Source organism: Leptodactylus fuscus, chromosome 1, assembly GCF_031893055.1.
Source record: "Leptodactylus fuscus isolate aLepFus1 chromosome 1, aLepFus1.hap2, whole genome shotgun sequence".
NCBI lineage: Eukaryota > Metazoa > Chordata > Amphibia > Anura > Leptodactylidae > Leptodactylus > Leptodactylus fuscus.
Genome location: NC_134265.1, coordinates 342,690,356 through 342,713,512, shown reverse-complemented (window position 1 = coordinate 342,713,512; position 23,157 = coordinate 342,690,356). Strand labels below are relative to the sequence as shown.

At 44.7% G+C, this 23,157-nt stretch overlaps 1 protein-coding gene across 2 annotated transcripts in view; it reads right to left on the bottom strand.

Annotated features, from left to right (window-relative positions):
• Window positions 1–3,483: 3,483 nt before the first annotated feature.
• The window catches only part of SLAIN2 (SLAIN motif family member 2), a 36,063-nt gene continuing 16,389 nt past the window's right edge, over window positions 3,484–23,157 (bottom strand). Inside the window, exons 3-9 of one of the 2 annotated variants that reach the window (XM_075261606.1) lie at window positions 20,656–20,823; window positions 18,909–19,073; window positions 14,380–14,739; window positions 12,968–13,105; window positions 9,038–9,109; window positions 5,230–5,512; window positions 3,484–4,158 (exon numbers count right to left, since the gene is read on the bottom strand). In XM_075261606.1, the coding sequence (XP_075117707.1) occupies window positions 4,092–4,158; window positions 5,230–5,512; window positions 9,038–9,109; window positions 12,968–13,105; window positions 14,380–14,739; window positions 18,909–19,073; window positions 20,656–20,823 (1,253 nt within the window). In that variant the 3' untranslated portion in view covers window positions 3,484–4,091. The remainder of the gene's footprint in view (window positions 4,159–5,229; window positions 5,513–9,037; window positions 9,110–12,967; window positions 13,106–14,379; window positions 14,740–18,908; window positions 19,074–20,655; window positions 20,824–23,157) is intronic. The other variant, XM_075261612.1, reaches the window with a different exon arrangement.

The following is a 23,157-nucleotide window of genomic DNA, read 5'->3' as shown; positions in this document are numbered from 1 at the left end:
CAGGCACTGGAGAGCAAGAACTTAAAAAGCCTAAGCTTACTTCACTTTTCTAGAAGATTTTACCGCCCCTTTAAAAGAGCTAAACTTGTTAAAGGGAGTCTGTCAGGTCCAAACCAATACTAGTGCAGTGTAGTGGCCTCTAAGAGGAGACAAAACCACTTTGTGGTCACAAACTGATGAGACAATATAGAAATAATAACCTTTGCTTTAGATATGCAAATCAGCTGGCATGTGCACTGGAGGCGGGCCTAAACTGCCTCTATGACAACCGGCTAAAGGGGCGGTGATTGGAACAGACAGCTGGAGCACATTGGGCCCGCCTCCGGTGCACTTGCATATCCATAAAAAGATGATCATCTCTGGATTGCTTCACCAGTTTGTGGCCACAGAAGTATGTTACTGCTCCGTATACAGGCCCCTATATGGTACTAGGACTGGTTTGGGAGGCATTTTGGACGTGACAGACCCTTCAAATACAACCTAATAGTGCAATATGTATGGTGAGAACCTCGGCCAGTATCACGTCCACTGGATTTAGCCAAACACGTTCACAATTCAGCCAGAAGATGAAACCCATGTCTGATGACTGAGCCATGGATGATGTATTATTAGCCATGTTGTACTGTGAGTATACATCGTCTTGTCTTACAGCGCACCCCAAGCCTAGCTGGATAAAACGTAGAATCCTAAAATTTACCACTTTCAGAAACACAACCCACATCCAGGATCCTCTAGGTCACACCATTACTATGGAGGCTATCCCTCGCAGGGTCCTACGTTTTCTAGGACAGCTTTTCAGTAAAGTTTCCAATTTCAGCCCAAATTCAAGTTCCCCCATTGTTGATAAACCCCTAGGCAAATGGTATATGGTACGTTCCTACCTATTTGCCCGTGACAGGATACACGCGCCGCAGCCCTACAGTAACAGTAGGGAATACCTAGCTGCTCTGGTCCTATAGGGGGCAGCCATGCTTGTACAAGCTCCATGTACAACTCCTGTCCTCAATGGACATACAGCACTATATACTCTACTAGGGGTTAATGGCGCCCAGGGCCAGTGGGTTGCACCTTAATGGGGTTCCATCATTACAGACATTTACCCCCTATTCAGGTGAAACCCCCTCTGCGGCCTCCATGGGCGCTTGTACGTCTGGAGCTCCATTTAGTTCAATGCACTTTCTGGGACCGCAATCTCAGGTCGCCCAACAGAGTGAATAAAGCAACAGTCACGCATGGAGAATGCTGAGGACTCGTGGTTGGATCCACCGCCATCTGACTAATGACAAAACTCCTTTAACACATCAGATTAGGAGGGACCCATTGGGGGAATCTTATCCCCTCTATGCCGGAGAAATGGCATACATGGGAGCAGATGTGGCACATCTTTGGCGCACGCCCTCTTGTTGTGCCACTTTGGAGTGGATATTGGGATGCAGAAGGATCAGGGTGACCTCAAGCCCAATAAGTGTACTATAACCCATGCCAGAATACCGCCATGGCGTTACACCTGACATCTACGCCAGTCATTGACCGCTGTGGATCTCAATTCTGGTACACAGGCACATCTCGCATCAGCTGGGGAGTGAAGACTGGCGTACAAGACGCTAGTCTTAATTTATATATTTGTTGGGAGGAGTAAGGATTTAAAATGATGTATAAGAGACCCATGTGAAATACACGGCAAACACCATCTGTAAGGGGAGGTGGGGTATACAGGTATACAGCTTTGGGCCATTGGATAGACAATGCCCAGCGCTGGCACTGGTAATGTTACATAGGTTATATGTAAGGCAAGATAAATTAGTACAATACTGAGAGGCGCCAGGAGAAGAAGATTATTTACAATGTGAATACACGTAGAGAATGGAGAATATAACAAAGCCTTCTAATATTAACCCCCTGTGTACAGAAAGGGAATGCAACGGTACAGCGCAAACAGCTATTGGCCCACTTGGCACACAGATTCGCTCTCCGGACAATCTGACAGTGAAAGGATAGATCAGGATGTACACCACATGGTGCATAGCCCTCTGCACATCAATGTGTATAATATTAGGAGGGGGGTGTAGATCAGTATTTCCCATGCCAAGAGTCCTGCTCATACGCTCAGCGGGTGCGCACGCTATGTAGCGGATCCTGAAGTCTGACAACCGCTATGTCACTACGCTCTCTGCAACGGGGACCAAGCAAATACAACTTGTCTTTGATTTACTCGCTTATTTTTAAACTCTGATAATTTTGCGGCTGCAAAATAACACGGCGTATACGACCCTAACTCCCATTGAAATCAATGGGAGCGTTTACGGCGTGCAAGCTCTCACACGCCATATACGTGGCAGATCGCGCGGCACGTTACATCGTGTGAACTTACCCTTTCACTGTTAGAGGATCCTATGAAGAGATAAAGGGGTTAGCACCCTCCACAATATTGACGGCCTAAGGTAGGGCTTGAAGTTTAAGTCAGTGGGGACCAGGTTTTTGGGACTATCTCGGCTCCGCCATTTCTCTTGGCATGTAGTTCATAGCACTGATGGCGGGTTCTGCAGTGGTGTCCCATTCAAGTCCATAAGACACTTCTGCAGTTCCCACAATGGCCGCTATCAACTATACAGCGAGGCAGCAGCATAGTAAATACCTGGCCGTGCCTGGCGAAACAGCTGATCTGTCAGGGGGCCACAACAGTTGGACCCTTGCTGATCTAAAATTGATGGCCCATCTTAAGGGTAGATCATAAATGAGAAGGCGGCTTAACCCCCTTAAAGGGATTCTACCATTAAAACCTCTTTTTTTTGTGGATAAGACATCGGAGTAGCCTTTAGAAAGGCTATTCGTCTCTTACCTTTAGATGTGATCTCCACCGCACCGTTCCGTAGAAATACCGGTTTTTACCGGTATGCAAATTAGTTCTCTCGCAGCGATGGGGGCGGGCCCCAGCGCTGAAAATGCAATGGGGGCGTCCCCACTGCTGCTTGAGAACACGATCCTGCGACGCCTCTATCTTCGGCTGGATCCTCCCCTTTATCGTCTTCCTCCTGCGTCACCTCCGACGCCTGCGCAGTTGGCTCTGCCGGTGAGACACCAGCAGAGCAGAGTGTGAATGCCAGCCGGCGGCCATTTTTGGGAGGCCACTCCTGCATTGAACTACAAGAGCAAAAGCAGCCTCCCAAAAATGGCCACCGGCCGGCATTCGCACTCGGCTGGTGACTCACTGGCAGAGCCAACTGCGCAGGCGTCGGAGGTGACGCAGGAGGAAGACGACAGAGAAGGGGAGGATCCAGCCGTAGAGAGAGACGTCGCTGGAACCTGTTTATGAGCAGCAGTGGGGATGCCCCATCGTATTTTCAGCGCTGGGGCCCGCCCCCATCGCTGTCAGAGAACTAGTTTTCATACCGGTAAAAAACGGTATTTCTAAGGAACGGCGCGGCGGAGATCACATCTAAAGGTAAGAGACGAATAGCCTTTCTAAAGACTATTCTGACATCTTATCCACAAAAAAAAGAGGTTTTAACGGTAGAATCCCTTTAAATGTTTGTGAAAGACTCAGCAGCTATTACATAGGCTACATGGCACAAGATCCATTTGTCTTTGTATAAAACTGTAAAATCAGTACTGAAAACAGTCTCGCAGATGATATACCTCTGTAGACCATTGCAATGTTAGTGCGTAATGCATAATAAACTCTGAATATAGTTTATATAGATATATATAAAAAAGAAATCTTTTCAGCAGTTGTTCTTTGGCATTAACCACACATCTTGTAAGCTAAAAAAATATAAGCCATTACCAGATGTTACTCCTGTCACTGGATTTACTTGAGAAGCCAAATGGGGATGCAGTGCATGTAGTATCTTAAGGGTTAAGACTGTAGAAAGCTAAGAATAAAATGAGGGGTGATGTCATGATAGAGAGATTGTAGGACTACAACAGCTGATGGTCAACATCAATAAAGTGCTCTTCTTTGTAACCTCTGCCGCTTGTGCTAGATACGGACAGAGGACCCTGGGATCAGGTAGGCAAATCCCACAGTGCCCCATGAAGTCACAGTGTGGATGACGCGTCCATCGAGCAGTGAAGGTTTAGGATTTGGTGGGTCAGTAGCAGCCTTCTTTCCAGCTATCGTCTTTCATAGCGCCGTAGGATTTGGGAGCTGGCAATGATCTGCAAAAAATAAAAATAAAATAAAAATTAATGAAATAATATATAAAATATAATCAATAAGAAAATATTAAAAAGAAAAATACAATGAAATAAGTGTGCAGATTTAATACATGTAATGCTTATCACTTAGGTTGAGCAATTGTGTTCGGAAAAGATCGGATTCTGATCGGCGATCGAGAAAATTTCACGATCGCGATCGGAATTCCGAACATGATCTTTATAGGTGGGATTGAGATCGGTGATTATTTCCCACAATGCTTTGCTACTGGTCAAGCATTGTGGGAAAAGCTAACAATGTTAGCCTTCACACTGAGTATACGCTTCGCTCATTCTGAGCGGAGTGTATACTCAGTGTGAAGGCTCCGCTGCGGTTCCATAGGAATGAATGGAAGCAGCCGGCACACAGCCTTAACCCCCTGCATGCTGGCTGCGTCCATTCATTCTAATGGGAGACTAGCTAACACCTCTAGTAGCTACCTACCTGCAGAGATGGCTGGTCCGATGCCCGGTGTTCTCGTTCTTCTTCGCCTCGCTGCCCCCGCCTCCCAGGTTAGGCGGGGCTTGTGACTTAGAAGAGTGTGGGCGGGTACAGGGCGGGGAGACATGTCATCTCCCCTCCCAGTACCCGCCCACACTCTCCTAACCTGGGAGGCAGCGATGGGAAGAAAAACTAAAACACCGGGCACCGGAGCAGCCATCTCTGCAGGTAAGTGGACACCAGTAGGGACCAAGTAGCCGGAGGATTAAAAAAAAAATCCTCTGGCTACTTAGTGATTAAAAAAAAAAAAAAAAAATCACTACACAGCGTGGATTCTAACAATTAAAGCAATCAATTGTTAGATTCCAGGCTGTATAGTGAATAGGATTGTTTTTAAAATCCGATTTCCGATTAGTAAAAAAAATCTCATTGACTTGCATTGGGATCGGAATTGGGATCAAGATCGGGTTCGAATGTAAAATGATCGGAAATCGGATTTCAAAATCGATCCTGAAAAGTCAAGATCGGCTCAACCCTACTGATCACTTTAATCTGCCACTTTTTTTTGGCTGCAATCTATTTTATACACCTACCGTCGAACAGGTTGTGCAAGTTTGCTGCGAGGCACTGGTATATTACCACCTGACGGTGTGCTAGGTCTGGGCAAACCACTCTTCATTGGTGTGCTAGCTCGGGCGACTGGACTTGCAGAGCCAGACTGTGGGTTGGATGGTGGGCCCGATGTGGGGAGGTTCTGAGCAGCAGCGACTGCTTCTTGTGTAAGCTGAGAGCCAGGGTTAGACAAAGCTTTCATGGGCTGGCGTAGTGCTAAAGGAGACGGTGCTGCAGGGGTGCGGATCTTGCACGGAGATGGTACTAAAGTAAGAAAAAAAGAGAAGGTTGTGATGATTAATATGTAGAACGGAAACATCTCATCTTAGAAACCTACAGTCATCTTCACTGGCATGATATGAAAGACATGAGTTTATAGGCAAGACAAGGGCAGACAAGTTGTTTTTTTTGTTGCAAAAATTAGAATAGAACAAGTTAGATTTCAACATGCCTGATACTTTGTTCCCTTTAAGGCCGTGGTTCTCAACCTTTCTAATGCCATGACCCCACAATACAGTTCCTCATGTTGCGGTGACCCCATTCAGTTTGGAACGTGCATCCATAACAGCGTGCGTTCCAGCTGAATAGCGCTGCTGAAGACAGTAGAGCGGCTTCTCAGCGGCTAAAGCCATCGGACATATGTATTTTCTGATGGCTTTAGGCAGACCTCCCAACTTTTGAAGATCAGAAAGAGGCACAAAATGTGCGGCCCGCGCCGTGGTTAATTTAGCTCCGCCCACTTTTATTTTGACTCCGCCCATTCTGATTCATTTTTCATGTGCTCCCACACAGTATAATCCTCCTACAGTCACCCGTACATTATATGTCCCCCCTCCATCTCTCCCCCAGTTTCATATAACCCCTTCATCTGCCCTCAGTTTCATTTCCACCCCCCTTTCATCTGCCCACAGTTTCATGTCCCTCCATCTCTGTCCCCAGTGTCATGCCTTCCCCGTCCCCCCCCCTTCATCTGCCCCCAGTTTCATGGGCCCCTTCATTATGTTTCACCTCTCTGCGGTCTCGCTCACTCATGTAGTTGCAGGCATGATGTGACATCATCACATCGCGGCTACACATGCAGAAGCCGCAGCTTTAATCGCTTGTGTGTTCAACTCATTGGCGTCCTCCGGGCGCCAGTGAGTTGAAACCCGGGACATACCTTCCACCGACCGGGACGGTTGGGAGGTATGCTTTAGGCGACCCTGTGTTTTGGTCGTTCGACCCCAGCCGGGGTCACAACCCACAGGTTGAGAACCGCTGCTCTAAGGCAACTTTATTTTTGGACGACATGTACTATGAAATACCCGCGGACTGTAGTGCATGCTGCAATTCACACGACAGTATTACTACTACAGCATATTCTATTTCCGTCCATATTGTGGAGGACACAGACTTTGAGATGATTGCATCAATATTTTGTAACATAATTAACCTAACAATTATTAAACTCCGTACACATTTACCAGTATGTAGCATTGGGGAAAAGTCACGTCAAATGGCTGTATCTCTGATTATATAAACACCTAGATTAGGAGTGAGTGGGACGCAATACTAACCAGAACAAAAACAGAGATATCGCTAGTCAAAACACAGTCGGCAATGTGATTTTGATGAGATGATCCCTCCTTTGGCAAATGCTACAGCTCTACATACAGACGGAATTTTACAACCTGTTTTCTATTAAAAAGAAGTTACTGTATATACTCGAATATAAGCCGACCCGAATATAAGCCAAGTCTCTAATTTTACCACAAAAAACTGGGAAAGCTTATTGGCTCGAGTATAAGCCGAGGGGGGGAAATGCAGCAGCTACTGGAAAATTTCAAAAGTTAAAATGATCAGAGTTTTTGGGTGCAGTAGGTGCTGGGGAAGGGGAGGGGGTGTTTGGTTGTCTGTCTGCCCCTTCCCTGAGCTTGAGGACTGAGGGTTTTTTTCCCCCACTTGGAATTCAGTCTGGCTGAATATAGGGGATCTGCAGTGCTCCTATTAACCCCTTCCTGATGGAACAGGAGCACTGCAGATCCCCTATATTCAATAGACACAGGGATACCTAATGTGTTTGTGTTTCACAATCTTTTTTCCTAGGGCCTTTTTCAACTCTGTGGTTGCTTCAGCCATCTTTTTCGGTGTGGCCTGCTGGGGGAGCAGTATATCAACCAGGGACAGAAATAGACTTGACAGGCTGATCAGGAGGGCCAGCTCTGTCCTGGGGAGCCCCCTGGACCCAGTACAGGTGGTGGGTGACAGAAGGATACTGTCTGTGGTGACCTCCATGCGGGAGAACAAATCCCACCCCATGTATGAGACCTAGATGGCACTTGGCAGTACTGTAAGTGACCGTCTGCTCCACTCCAAGTGTGAGAAGGAGCTATCGCAAGTCCTTCCTTCCAACCGCGACCAGGCTGTATAATCTACATCAGACCAAGCGAAGACACTCCGCACAGAGAACTAATGATTATCACGTCTTTCTTCTTTCTTCTTCTGTTCCTTAGCTGCTATAGACTCCTAGTATATCTTCTCTTCTCAGCATATGTGTAATATATTACTGTGTATTATCCTGTATCTGTATTACTATGCTGCTGTAACATACTGAAATTTCCCCACTGTGGGACTATTAAAGGTTTATTTTATCTTATCTACTTTTGTATGTATTCTAGGGAAAGGAGGGATTTAGAACTTTAATTTTTTATTTTCTTTAAGGCTTCTTTTTTCCCCCCACTATTTAATGGGAGATTCTATACATTACTATTGCAGCTGGTCATAAACCACCCCCTCCCCCCAAAAAAAAAAATAAAAAAAAAATAAAAAAATTTTTTTTCTTTTTTGCCAACTCGAGTATAAGCCGAGGGGAGCTTTTTCAGCACAAAAACTGTGCTGAAAAATTCGGCTTATACTCGAGTATATACGGTAGATGGGTTAATAAAGCATAGCACAAAAAAAGTTATCCATAAACATCTAAATAGGAATTGTGTTTATTAGGAGAAATAGCAGTCAGTTTACAAGAAGCCTTATAAAAGGCATCAATCTGGGTTATCCATAGACAAACATGCATGCATCACTCGTCTTCAAATTTGGCAGTACTTGCATGCAGATGAGGCTCAGAATGGCGCCATCACCACCAATGTACACATAGCCTTACAACTTACCTTGTATTCCATGAAGCATTTTCCATGTCATGTCACTGTCTCTCTATATATCTCATCTATCTGTCTATCAATATATTATTTTTATGTAACATAGCTGTTTTGCCACTGACTACTGAGCCTCATAATAGACTGATGCTTCCTGTTCTGTAAAGATCACTTCTTAGCAGTCATCTCATTATCCTGTTACAATGACCCCTTTATATAGATACCACAGAGACCAATCACAATAGGCGATGGTCACAACATTCCTTATGCTCCTCCCTATACAAATGATCTCTGCACAGGCCACAAAGCAGGTGCCTGCTGTAAAGTGAATCACTAAAATCCCTTTTTACATCTCACAGCTCCCTGGCAGCTTGTAAACAAAGACCAGTAAGGCCACCAAGGCAGGGCACTGAAGAGGAGAGGAGTGTTTTTCTGGGGAGGAAAAAAAAAATGTCATAAAATAAAATGAAAAATGTGGTCTAGATGGCAAGAATCTCCGATAGATGTACAAAAAGGTTGTTTTTTTTTTTGTATAGGGTTAGACATTTTGGTTACTTTGCTCCTTGCGCTAGACCAGTGCTAAAGTAAATTTGTCGAATAAGCCGAATAGTTTTAGGCCATCTATACAGGGTACCAAGTGGTGCTGGCTGAACATTACCTCCTTTAGGGGCTGCAACACCCTGTTTTGGTTTCTGGCATGTGCGTGGCATACTTATCTGCCTTTTTGGCGCTGTTGAAAGACAATGAAATATTCAATTAATCTAGAAACCAAGTGCCAGGATATGTAACGGAGAATGTGGGTTACTAAATGCAACAGAAGTGCAAATATAAAAACATAAAAAGGTTGTATTTAGAAGATGGGTGAAAAAGCTGGAAAATAAAAACAGGCGTGCAGAGAAGCGTGGTGGAGGTGAGGTTCTAGGGTTTAACAAAGCAAATCCCAAATACACAAGTTGTATGCTGTGCTCCTCTGTATAAAAGGAGACAGAGATGTAAGTGTACTGTAGTACCAGACATAGCCACTAGGGAAAGAAGGGAGCTACGCCTGGAAAACAATGAAGGAGCATCATGGCTTTCAAGTCAAACCCCCATTTATCTAACGTTGCCTATCCCATCATAACCTATCAGTATTGTATTAGTGCTGAAAATAATTCTGTTTACATAATAAATGCAATGCAAGTACATAGCATCTGTACAGGGACTCCTACCTTCTTCAAAGGCCAGTGCCAGGAAACTATTCTTATGGGATTAAAGGAGAACCCCATAGAAGCACCTCAGCAAAGTACCCTGTATACACATGGGCAGAGAAGTAAGTCTGCTTGTACAGCAGGGACAGTCATGTGACTACTTAGAACAGGGGTGGGCAATTAATTTTCCCATGGGGCCACATGAGAAATTGTAACGGTTCTAGAGGGCCATGCGTGCTGCGGCAAATTTAGCTCCACCCACTTCTACGCTGACTCCGCTCATTCTCATTCATCTTTCCATGTGCCCCCATAAAGTATAATCCTCCTAAAGTCACCCGTACATTATATGTCCCTACATTATAAATGTTCCCCTCCAAATGTCCCACAGTATTAAGTCCCTCTCCTGGTGCCCCAGTATAAACCAGCAGAAACTAGAGGGGATATTAAACTGGGGCAGCTGGAGGGGGACATTAAACTGGTGGCAACTAGAGGCAGACATGTCCCCCTCCAGCTACCCCCCATGGTTTAAAATCCTCCTCCAGCTGCTACAGTTTAATATCACCCTCCATTTGCCCCCTAGTTTAATGTCCCCCCTAAATGTGCATTCAGTGTAACTGCCCCCCTACATCTGCCCCTAGTCCCCCCTCTTGCTCACACATGCTGTCTCTTCTCTCTTTATCATCCAGCAGCCTCATTGCCGGCAGCTTGCAGCAAGCACACAGTCCCGTGTGGCTCCGCCCACTAACGAGTCATAGCCTATCCTGGTGATAGGCTGTGATGACATCATCTCAGGTCCTTGTGGGCCGGATAGAAGCAGTCAGAGGACCGGATGTGGCCTGCGGGCTGTACATTGCCTAGGTCTGACTTAGAGCATCAGCAGGGCAGTGAGAGGTATTCGACATCTGACTGCGCTCTGCAAAGGGCTGGTAACTCACTGGACCCCTGATATGCAGCACTAACCTCCCTGTGCCCTCCACCAGGAATCTTAAATGAAAAAAAATGTGATTCCTGTAGACCACCAGGGATTCTGACATTCAACCTCTTCGCTGCCCTAGATCACCAGGATCTAGACAATGGCCTTTCACTGTATCATACTGGGGTATGGTTAGATACCATTTTACCAGGACTCTATACTGCGCTGTATAGCAAACTTAATAGGACATTAATACTAATTAATTAGTATTGCATTTTTCTGATGCAGTTCTGTATTGGCCAGCTAACTCTCGGTTCCCCTCTGCGTTCAGGGATTCCATTCCCCTATCCACATGAAAACTGCAGAGAGAAAAGCAATGCAAGCAGTACTTCTCTCTCTGCATTTGTCGCTCGGAAACCACACGGACCCAATTACAATCTACTAGCCACTGCCCACGACTTCGTCTGCGTGTTGTTGGTGTCGATGATCCGCCTATATTCAGCTGGCCTGCTGATGAACTCATTCCTCGCGCTGTGCCCGTGATTGTTCTGGCATCTCAACAGCTTGCTGGGACACCATATAATGAGTGTGTTGTTGGCACCAATGATCCCTATCACTTCCGCTTGAGAAGTCTGTGACTTCTGGCTCCTTCATAGCGCTCGTTGTTTTAGAATTTTGGGACAAATTAGATTTTCCTTTTCCCGGCATGTTTAAAAGTAGCAAACTACCAATGTGGAGTAAAGGTGTTTTCCAATCCAGTGTGTCAGCACTGCCTGGAGCAGATCAGATAATATGCAAATGCATGTACACAATGGACTGAGGGTGAGTTTACACATAGAGATAACAGACCTGGTTTAATCAGAATCTGAGATAAGCTGCTGCCAAGAGCAGTGTAATATAGTATGTGAACATAAATTCATAACAGTAGTGAAGCCATCTCATTTACCGGGATAAAAAGGAGCCTGTGTGTTAATCGATGTTACAGACTATATGCCAGATTTCATCCAAATCTGTTCAGCCGTTTTTGTGTGATTGAGTAACAAACATCCAAACTATAATAATAATAATAATAATAAAAAAAAAAATAATAATAATATTAATATATTAGGATATTATATATTATTATTATATTATTATTATGAGGATTAGGATATTATTAGGATAGGATAGGAAAGATTCGGTCTGCGGGTTTCCTAAGGTAAACGCTTTTTTATGCAGATTAGGTTTTCATTTGGGGGGTCCCCAAGCGGACCCCTGAACAGAAACCTGAACACAGCTGTAAGAGAATGATGCCCAGGTCTCTGACTACTGTTCCAGTCTATCACTTTTCCCTGGGCCCATATTAAAAACTCAAACACAACAGGGTCAATACGATGGCTCAGTGGTTAGCACTGTACGCTATAGCTGTAATGTAAGTTGTCACCTAAAAAAAGATGTAGAGGGATCATGCCCCTCTTGAATACAGTGGGCTCATAAGTATGAATCTGCTCTGTCTATTATAAAACAGGACAACATATTTTGTGCGGTTTGTCTCAATAGTTTTTCCTCAAATATGAAGGAAAATCAGAACCATTCCACAAATCAGTAAAAATGCAACATAAGATAGATAAAAGTTTGCTCAAACTACACAAAGTTTCTGTAGCAGGCGACATGTGACGTTAGCACATGCAGGGTGGCCATGCATCAATCCTCCAGTTCATGCAAAATATATGCAACGTGTAATGCAGGAAGATAATATTGTGCAATTCAAAAGCCAATAGAGAACATATTGATATTAAAGGGGTTGTCCATTTATCGCCTATAGCAGGGGTAGGGACTGTACGGCTCTCCAGCTGTTGTAAAACTACAACTCCCAGCATACACACCTTCTCTGCTTTTCTTGGAACACCCCTGGAAGTGAATGGAGCATGCTGGGAGTTGTAGTTTCACAGCAGCTGGAGAGCCGAAGGTTCCCTATCTCTGACCTATAGGAAGAGTCGGTATATGATGATGGCTGGGGCCCCACCACTTTCACACATCGCTAGAGCTAGTAAGAGAAGTTTGGATGAAGTTGCTGAGCACAGGCTTAACCACTAAATGTCCACAGGGCAGAAGGGAACAACAAAAGCTGGATTTGGACCTTCAGGGACCAGGCTAGGCCACATCCATGATGGTAGTGAGGAGACCCTAGCTCCAGTCATCTTTAGGAACCGAACATCTCCATCTATTAGCTTAGTGAAGAAGCTGTAGTATTCAGACAAGCACTGCAGCAACTTCATTGCTTACCTAGCACAGCGCTGTACATGGTTACTTTATTCTCCAAAATCAGCACCACTTCTGTTCACACCTTGTCATTCACTACAGATGCGCTGTGCTGCCACAGACCATGTACACGAGTGATGCTGTTTCCAGAAGAAAAGCCAACCCTTTTGTCTAATCTCAGACAACCCCTTTAAGACAATAGATTCCTACTGAAGAATTCTCCTGCAGATGTGATGTTGTCACTTACTGGAAGTGCTAGGTACTCGAGGTACGCCACCATTTGGCACTTGCAAGTTTGACTCATAGCTTCTGCTATTTTTTACGGCCTCCACTGTCTGTGTCCCGGGTACCCTGGAGAGATTTGGAAGACTCCGTCTCAATTTCTCTAAAGAGATAGGCAGAAAGGAAAAATGCAAAAAGTTAGTAGCAGATCATGTACACAAAGTCATAAATCTTGGAGGAGTCACTGGGAACAATGAGGATAATCCTATGGACTCATGCACAAGACCAAGTGTGAAAGTCAAGTAAGTCGCGATTTTTTAATTTAAGGCTCTGAATGCCTTCCAAACTCTATACACTTCTATGGGGGTTCTGTTCCGATCCAATTTCACAAAGCAGGGTGGGTTCTGCTCTATAAATTATTGGAAAGGAGATCCCTGATCGGAAAAGCCTTGAGCAGCGCACTCAGGCCTTATACAAGATAGACCAGAGTCAGATGAGGCTCTGTATACAGATTGTTTCCTCCCGCTAATGAGATTTGTGCTTAAAGAATTGGTGTAACAGGATCTTCACAAAAAAACTCCAGCCTGGTCATTAGGGAGTTAAAACCGTCATCTGCTCTTTGTATGACCCGGAATCTAGATGAGAACCTCCATCAATCACCGGGTATTGTGCACATGCTATGTCTATGACAGAAGGAGAGCAGTGCTCAGAAAGTTACTGAGCCATATATAAGGTGGGAGAGGGGATGTCTGTTCCCAGGAGAAGGCATAGCCAGGGGAGACGCTGCTAGCGGGGAGAGCTTGGCGCTCAGGATGACCAGACCTGTCATCTTGCAAAGCTGCTGGAAATTTGCAGCATGAAAACAACCTACAAAGACGGCAGGCGGTCTGAAAACGTGCCAGAGTTTCATGTTGTATAAACCTGCCTACTCTAAAGGTTTCCACTACCTATTGGTTGACCTAGTTTTGGTCAATATATTACAAAAATTTGCATCTTGCATTTCATTCCATATTCCTTTCCATGACCATTTCCCAATGGCTTAAAACTAGTTCCAACATTTTGCTGCCAAATTTTGCAACACATTCTAGGCATAATACATTAGTAACTCACCCCATTGTTTAAACATCTCTACCCTGTAGCTCTTATTAGCCTGAGACATTCATGAGAAATGAGAGGTGAAGACTAGAGATGAGCGAACACTGTTCGGATCAGCCGATCCGAACAGCACGCACCCATAGAAATGAATGGAAGCACCTGTGACGCTGACTTTGCCGGCGGCCGGCAGGCGTCACAGGTGCTTCCATTCATTTCTATGGGTGCGTGCTGTTCAGATCGGCTGATCCGAACAGTGTTTGCTCATCTCTAGTGAAGACCTACACAGCTGCCATATATAGCAGCCTGCATTCTGTGCACCATCTATTCCTCCCGGTCATTTACCTTCATTTTTGACCACGTTAGTTTGCATGTCGGTGGCCTGTCCCTGAAGCGAGAGGCGAGGCTGCTGCAGACGGCTGAGCATAGGCTGGGGAGAAGCTCCTCGGTACTCCAAGCTGCGGGCTGGGGATCTGGAGCGCGGGGAATTTCTGGGTGAATGTCTAGGAGAAGGCCGAGGAGAGTGACGTGGAGAAGGAGAGAACCTGCTCACAGACAGATGTGCCGAGTGCTGGACTGCGTCCTCCTCATCTTCTAAGCTGTGGGCGTCTAGTTCCTGGTCACTATATGTCCCCCTCCTCATGGAGTGACACGATGAGCCAGAGCTGCGCCGGGAAGCAGAAGCTGCATATTCTTGTCGTAAACCTAGCCGGGACCAAAAAAAAAATGACTAGATTTTAACATAAAAAAAGCTGAGATTGCAATAAAAAACACAGAACAGCAAGGTTGTCACAGTACAAAGCCTGAAGCTAAAAGGAAGGAGGCAGAAAATATAGCAGCGTGTACAAGCAAAGCCCCAGGACATAGAGCTCAGCAGATCCTCGTCTGATAGTGCTCGAAGACCAGGATGGAGTCACACGGCTTCACCTGGAGGACAAATTTACCTAGTGCCAGACTAGCATATGCCGGAATAATGGGAACAGCGCTGAAAAAGCAGAACATTCCCAGCAATTCACTCCATAGTCATTTCTCTTAATGCCACCATCTAAAGGCTATAAAACCTTTGCAATGAATTACTTCAGAGTTGTCCAAGATTTTTTATGGCCATAGATATCTGATCACTGGTGGGGGAAGGGGGGGGGGGTTGCTGTCTGGAGCTGTAGTCCTTGTACTATACAGTGCACAGAGTCAGAAGCAGATAGCACTGTACATTGTATAGTGACTGGGCGACAAAGCTGCAACTAAGCTCTCTTTACCGATGACACTAATATCACAAACATGTATTGCTAAGGCCCGGGTCACATCTGCGTTCAGGCTATTGCATTCCACTCTCTACATGAAAAATGCAGAGAGAAACTTAGTGTAAGCAGCGCACTTCTTTCCACATTTATTATGTGGAAACACCATGGCCCCGATTATAGTCTATGGGGTCCACCGGCTTCCTGAGGTAGCCGCTTTTTACGCGGATTAGGTTTCCGTTCATTGAGTCCCCGAATGGAAACCCATGCGCAGATGTAAATTGGACCTTACACCGAAAACCTGATATAGACTTAAAGGGATTCTACCATTAAAGCAACTTTTTTTTTCTAATTACCACGTCGGAATAGCCTTAAGAAAAGCTATTCGTCTCCTACCTTTAGATGTGGTCTCCATCGCGCCGTTCCTTAGAAATACCGGTATGCTAATGAGGTCTCGGCAGCAATGGGGGCGTCCTTCTTCTTCATCTGCCTCCTCCCCTTGTCTGTCGTCTTCTTTCTTCGTCATGTCTGACACCTGCGCAGTTGGCGGCCATATTTCCAAGGCTGCAATTGCGCAGTACGCTCCTCACATCTTCGCCGAACAGAGTGTACTGCACATGCTCAGTAAGGTCTGTACAGCCCTCCGACGCGCAAGTGAACTCATCAAGGCGTCGAAGGGCTGTACGGACCTTACTGAGCATATACAGTACACTCTGTTCGGCAAAGATGTGAAGAGTGTACTGCGCATGCGCGCAATTGCAGCCTTGGAAATATGGCCGCCGGCCGGCATGCACAGTCGGCTCTAACAGCGTCTCGCTGTCAGAGCCGACTGCGCAGGCGTCAGACATGACGAAGAAAGAAGACGACAGCAAGGGGAGGAGGCAGATGAAGAAGAAGGACGCCCTCATTGCTGCTGAGACCTCATTAGCATACTGGTAAGTACCGATATTTCTAAGGAACGGCGCGATGGAGACCACATCTAAAGGTAGGAGACGAATAGCCTTTCTTAAGGCTATTCCGACGTGGTAATTAGAAAAAAAAAGTTGCTTTAATGGTAGAATCCCTTTAAGTCACTATCTATTCTTTATTTTAAAGTATACATACATATATATATATATATATATATATATACACACACACACACACACACACACACAGTGGGGCAAAAAAGTATTTAGTCAGTCACCAATAGTGCAAGTTCCACCACTTAAAAAGATGAGGTGTCTGTAATTTACATCATAGGTAGACCTCAACTATGAGAGACAAAATGAGAAAACAAATCCAGAAAATCACATTGTCTGATTTTGTAAGAATTTTTTTTCAAATTATGGTGGAAAATAAGTATTTGGTCATGTTAGAGTTAAGTCCTCCATCTTTGTATTTTGGCAGCCATCTTGTACTCTTTCACATATAAACTGTATAAGTATGTGTTTTTTCTTCTTAAGTCAAGGAGGCCCTTTGTTAGACTTTAAGGAATGTGATAATGAACGTTAATGCAGAGGTTGCTAATCCTTATCTCTCAAGGGCCTCATTTTGAGAAGATGCAGCTGACTTTTTATATCTCTTACCTCCTTTACATGATGTATGGACACATAACCAACAAAAGTATTAATCTTATGGTATCTGGGCACTCTGTCATATTTTATGGTTTATGAAGGCCACATAGAGTTTGTATAGACAGAATCTATGTAGCTAATTGTTAATTAAGTTGCAACATGTCATCTTATCTCTTTTGCCATGATATATACATATAGACATAGTCTGGGATGTTAGCTCACACATAAGTATTTTGAATCCTTCTTTGTTTCATGGGAAAGTCCATCCCAGTGTGGAAAGCTATAATGAGATGTGGATTATATCAGGCCTCAGCCAATAGTCATGTGCCAGGCTTATCTTGTATCTCTATGACCAATCATTTTATACTATACTAATTAGAATAAGCCAAGCCAGCTCTTTGTCTGTAATGTATTTAAACTACCTTTTTCTTATAATAAAATCAGAACTCTTTTGATACACTACCATCTTGTGTCTTTAATCAGTTCTCCAGGCCTAAAAGAAAGATGGCTGCTGTCCATCTAGGCCTGTTAATTAATTATCTAATTTGGAACTCTGCAACATACTCTTATGAGGACACTTTAATGTCCCCAACAGTCACCTACAAACAATCAAGATTTCTGGCTCTCACAGACCTGTAACTTCTTCTTTAAGAGTCTCCTCTTTCCTCCACTCATTACCTGTAGTAATGGCACCTGTTTAAACTTGTTATCAGTATAAAAAGACACCTGTGCACACCCTCAAACAGTCAGACTCCAAACTCCACTATGGTGAAGACCAAATAGCTGTCAAAGGACACCAGAAACAAAATTGTAGCCCTGCACCAGGCTGGGAAGACTGAATCTGCAATAGGCAACCAGCTTGGATTGAAGAAATCAACTGTGGGAGCAATAATTAGAAAATGGAAGACATACAAGACCACTGATAATCTCCCTCGATCTGGGGCTCCACGCAAGATCTCACCCCGTGGGGTCAAAATGATCACAAGAACGGTGAGCAAAAAACCCAGAACCACGCGGGGGGACCTAGTGAATGAACTGCAGAGAGCTGGGACCAATGTAACAAAGCCTACCATCAGTAACACACTACGCCGCCAGGGACTCAGATCCTGCAGTGCCAGACGTGTCCCACTGCTTAAGCCAGTACATGTCCGGGCCCGTCTGAAGTTTGCTAGAGAGCATTTGGATGATCCAGAAGAGTATTGGGAGAATGTCCTATGGTCTGATGAAACCAAACTGGAACTGTTTGGTAGAAACACAACTTTTCGTGTTTGGAGGAAAAAGAATACTGAGTTGCATCCATCAAACACCATACGTACTGTAAAGCATGGGGGTGGAAACATCATGCTTTGGGGCTGTTTCTCTGCAAAGGGGCCAGGACGACCGATCCGGGTACATGAAAGAATGAATGGGGCCATGTATTGTGAGATTTTGAGTGCAAACCTCCTTCCATCAGCAAGGGCATTGAAGATGAAACGTGGCTGGGTCTTTCAACATGACAATGATCCAAAGCACACCGCCAGGGCAACGAAGGAGTGGCTTTGTAAGAAGCATTTCAAGGTCCTGGAGTGGCCTAGCCAGTCTCCAGATCTCAACCCTATAGAAAACCTTTGGAGGGAGTTGAAAGTCCGTGTTGCCAAGCGACAGCCCCAAAACATCACTGCTCTAGAGGAGATCTGCATGGAGGAATGGGCCAACATACCAACAACAGTGTGTGCCAACCTTGTGAAGACTTACAGAAAACGTTTGACCTCTGTCATTGCCAACAAAAGATATATAACAAAGTATTGAGATGAAATTTTGTTACTGACCAAATACTTATTTTCCACCATAATTTGCAAATAAATTCTTACAAAATCAGACAATGTGATTTTCTGGATTTGTTTTCTCATTTTGTCTCTCATAGTTGAGGTCTACCTATGATGTAAATTACAGCCGCCTCTCATCTTTTTAAGTGGTGGAACTTGCACTATTGGTGACTGACTAAATACTTTTTTGCCCCACTGTATATATATTCTATCAATAGCACTCCTATGTAATACTCCATGCAGAATGTGGTACATAGTATATATTCCATACTCACTTTCCTCTTGCATCCGGGCAAGTATCTGGACATCTGTGACATCATTTAGCTTGTAACCTGACCCTACAGAGTCCTCATCCATCTCGGACGTACTGAGCTCACTGTCTACAGAGGACTGTGGACTGACCGGAGGAGGGAGTCTCTCTGAAGAGTTTTTGTAGTGCCCTAAAATACAGACAATTATTATTGACAAACACAAGTATTAGCAAAATGCAATGAAACATTTCTGCACAATGACCCGCACCTACACACGGACGTTACAATTTCAGAATCAGAGTTTTAGTTTGGATTTGTTTCCCCGACTATAACCCTGGATATAAATGTCACGGGCCGGGCTCCATAGGCTACATAAGAGCAGCGGTATATCCGGCAGTATAATGACTTGTTTATGGCACACGCTGTACGGACTGTTATACAATATACAATGGAGTGAGGTGATGGATCTACTAAACCTATAGAATACAGTGAAAACTACAAGTCCAATAATGAATTGTGAAATGATGACTATGTAATATAGAGGACACATAGGATGAGTAGTAGCGACATGCTCCATGCTGTGCCCCAATAACACAGGGTTACATAGAAGACGATGTGCAGCACTCCGCTTTGAATATAGGAAAACTAGCTAGTAAAAGATTACAAGAGGGGACGTGCCAAGTCCGGCCCTGCTTTGTATTACCAGTAACGTGATATTGAAGGCATGTGCCCGGCCAAAAATATTCTCCTGTTTGGAAAATAATGTGTCTCTTAGGAAACAAAGAGCCGGCAAGTCATAAAGTAATATAACAGGGGAGGATATAGTCTGGGGTGAGGTGGTGCTTCATACTGAAAGCCTACACGTTACTGATGTGCCTGTATACAGGGTGTATACTTCTATATACACTCCATGCCGCTTAACCATTAGGAACCAAGTCAGTTTGCTAAAAGGAACTGTCACCAGAAAATGCATCCTGATCTGCGGGCCGCATGTTATAGAGCAGGTTTATAAGTAGTTTTAGGGAAAAAGTCTCAGTATAATGGAACCCCTGCTCTTTTTGGGCTTAAAGGGGCTCTATCAGCAAAATTTTGCTGTATGAGCCCCACGTATGTATGAATAGTCTTTATAAAGGCCCTTCAGGCACCGCTAATCTTATTTTAAACCACCCGCCCCGTTTTAAAATAAAACTAAAAAAACATATAAGTAACTCATACCTTTGCATGCACAGGGGGCGGTCGTGCACGATCCGACGTCATCTTCGGTCCCGCCTTCCTCTTCTTTCTTCTTCCAGCGACGTCCTCCTGTCCTGGCTCTTCTCCGCCTTCATCTTCTGTTCTTCCAGCAGGTTGCATTCAAATCCTGCGCATGCACAGTAGCGCTCCTGCACACGCGCTGGCGCCATTTTTGTTGTAGTTCTAAGTATCCCTTAGAACTACGCGAGCATGCGCAATACGCCCGCGAATGTCTTCACACCGGAAGAACAGAAGTTGAAGGCGGAGAAGAGCCAGGACAGGAGGACGTCGCTGGAAGAAGAAAGAAGAGGAAGGAGGGACCAAAGATGATGTCGCATCGTGCACGACCACCCCCTGTGCATGCAAAGGTATGATTTACATATATGTTTGTATAGTTTTATTTTAAAATGGGAGGGGGGTGGGGTGGGGGGGTTGTGTCTGGCTCAAGCAGGCACCATGAATAGTCAGTGAGTGCTAGTCAGTACAGTAAGGCCTCGCTGCTCCCCTGTACATGGCCGACAGGTTTCTATTTACTCACCTGTGCTGCTCGGCAGAACCAGCTGCCTGACGACTGGAGGTCTCACGAGGGTGGAGGAGGGGGAGCTAAGACCACTGTTATAGGGGCTTCCACTAGGATTTGGGTTGTAGGGGTTGGCATAGCTGGAAGAGTTATAGGGAATGCTGTACATACTCTGCCTCTTGCTGGCTGAAAAACAAAGGTTTAGATAAAGTCAATTGATTTTTTTTTTTTTACAACCCATACTTTCATAATCCAGTTTTAGGCGACATGTACACGACAGTGTGTGTAGTGGGGCTGTGATTAAATGGCGCGCGGACACCATTCAGGGATCAAATAAAGATCAGCAGGTATCCGACACAAGACCCCCAAGGATTTGTTCGCAGCTCAGTCCCATGCAAATGAAGGGGCTGAGCAGCGATACTACGCACAGCTACTACACAAATGGAGGGTGCAGACTTTGCTTTACCATGAAGAGACCACAGGACACATGCAAACACTATGGTCGCTTTAGACAACTGATAATGGGGGGGGGGGGGCTTGACCGTTGGGGAGACATGAGTGATGGAGAGCTGGACTGCAAAAACAGCAGAAAGTGGTTGGGAAGGATTCTCCGGGGAAGACTTTTATCTCCGCTAATTGTTGGAGACCTCAGTGAAGATATAACCCAGCCTTACAATGTAAGAAAAATCTACTTATGTGATTACAAATGAGATGTTAGTCACAGACAACAAGCAGCTTTACAGACTGTGCTCCTAGATTGCTCTTTTCCGCAGTCATGCCTACATGTATTTACAGTTTAGTGTTCCTGGATTTCCTATACAATGGTCATCTGGGCTTTCCTTGGCCATTTCTTTGCTTTTGTACAGTTACTGCTGGCAGAATTCCATGTAAATAAACAAGTAGCAGATATAAAGGATAGACGATGGGGCCACAATGCTCCTACAGTATATGGCCATAACCTCAGGAACAGATGGAAAATGTGGGTACTGGGGATATTGGCATATATCAACTTTTCATGAAACCGTACCGTTTAATAAGCTTGGAAAACCCCTTTAAGAGGTTCTAGCCATTTAATAATTCTAGGCCAACATGTGAGGTCCCCTGTACCAGAACTGAAATCTATGCCAGAGACCTGTCCCAGCCCAAATGTATCTCTGACCCATATTTACCTCAAGTTTCCCCCTCACATCAGGCGAGGCACAGAAACAATTCATAAATGAGGTCTCGGATTTTTAGTATGGATTTTTACCTTTAACAGGGCAATGTGTGAAATCCTTCATCAAATCTTCATCAAAAACTGCATGGACATTTTCTGTCCGGTTTTGCAAGTTTTTCTATATGAGGCGCGTCGCCTATCATGACACGCTGTTCCTCCATGATCCTAGAATTTTAAGACTAAATTGACAACTGGGTGTTACCACTTCCTTGTAAAAGTGATGTGTCCTTACTAGAGATGAGCGAACACTGTTCGGAACAGCCGTTCCAAACAGCACGCTCCCATAGAAATGAATGGAAGCACATGGCACGTGGGGGGTTAAGTGACCAGCCACTGGAAAAGTCTACGTGCCAGCTGCTTCCATTCATTTCTATGGGAGCGTGCTCTTCGGAACGGCTGATCCGAACAGTGTTCGCTCATCTCTAGTCCTTACACAGTCCGCATATAGCGTCAGTGACCATGGACAAACCCCTAACTGGTAACGCCCAGTTGTAAATTTCCAGTTGGAATAACAGAGGAACCACACAACAGAGTTCTAAGAACGGATCCTACAGAATTGATATTTTGAGGAATAAATGTATTCACTAAAACAGACAGGAAAGGTAAAAGGTCCTCAATAATAAAAGATATGACCGTGCTCCTGGCTACTGTGTACAGTCAAAAGGTGGACCATCCCTGACAAAGCCCCCCCATCACAGGATCGACTCAAGTATTCTGTAACAAGCCAACCCCCTCGTAAACACTGTATGCTATCCTTAACTTAGAGCTCACATACACACGTGACAGATTTATGCTGTGGATTCCACAACAAATGACAACATAACACATAAGGATGGCTCTGAAAGCGACAGAGTGTAGCGGAAACATGAGCATGTTGTAGGATGGGAAAAGTCACAGCAGAATCTGCAAGTACCACGTGCAGACTTTGCCGCTGATCACTATGGACCTGGCCACGTGCGGCCTTACCCTTCTTCTTTACACTTATCTTTCCCTGTGTATTTGCAGCTTCATTTCCATCTTTTACTGTACAAGACGCTTCGTTGTCAAATACAAAGGATTAACTATTGTGGGATTTGGCTGAAGGGCAACAAGTACAAGATGTTCACTGTGCCCAAGATTTTATGGAGGGGAATTTGCAAAACAGATGCCATGTTCTCAGGAAAAAAAGAGAAACTATTCAGAGGGAAGATAAACAGATTAAAGAAGAACTACACCCAAACAGACAAATCTGTCTTCACACTTCAGTGTAGGATACATCTATTTATATACGAGAGTGAAGAGTAACAATGCCATCTAATAGCACA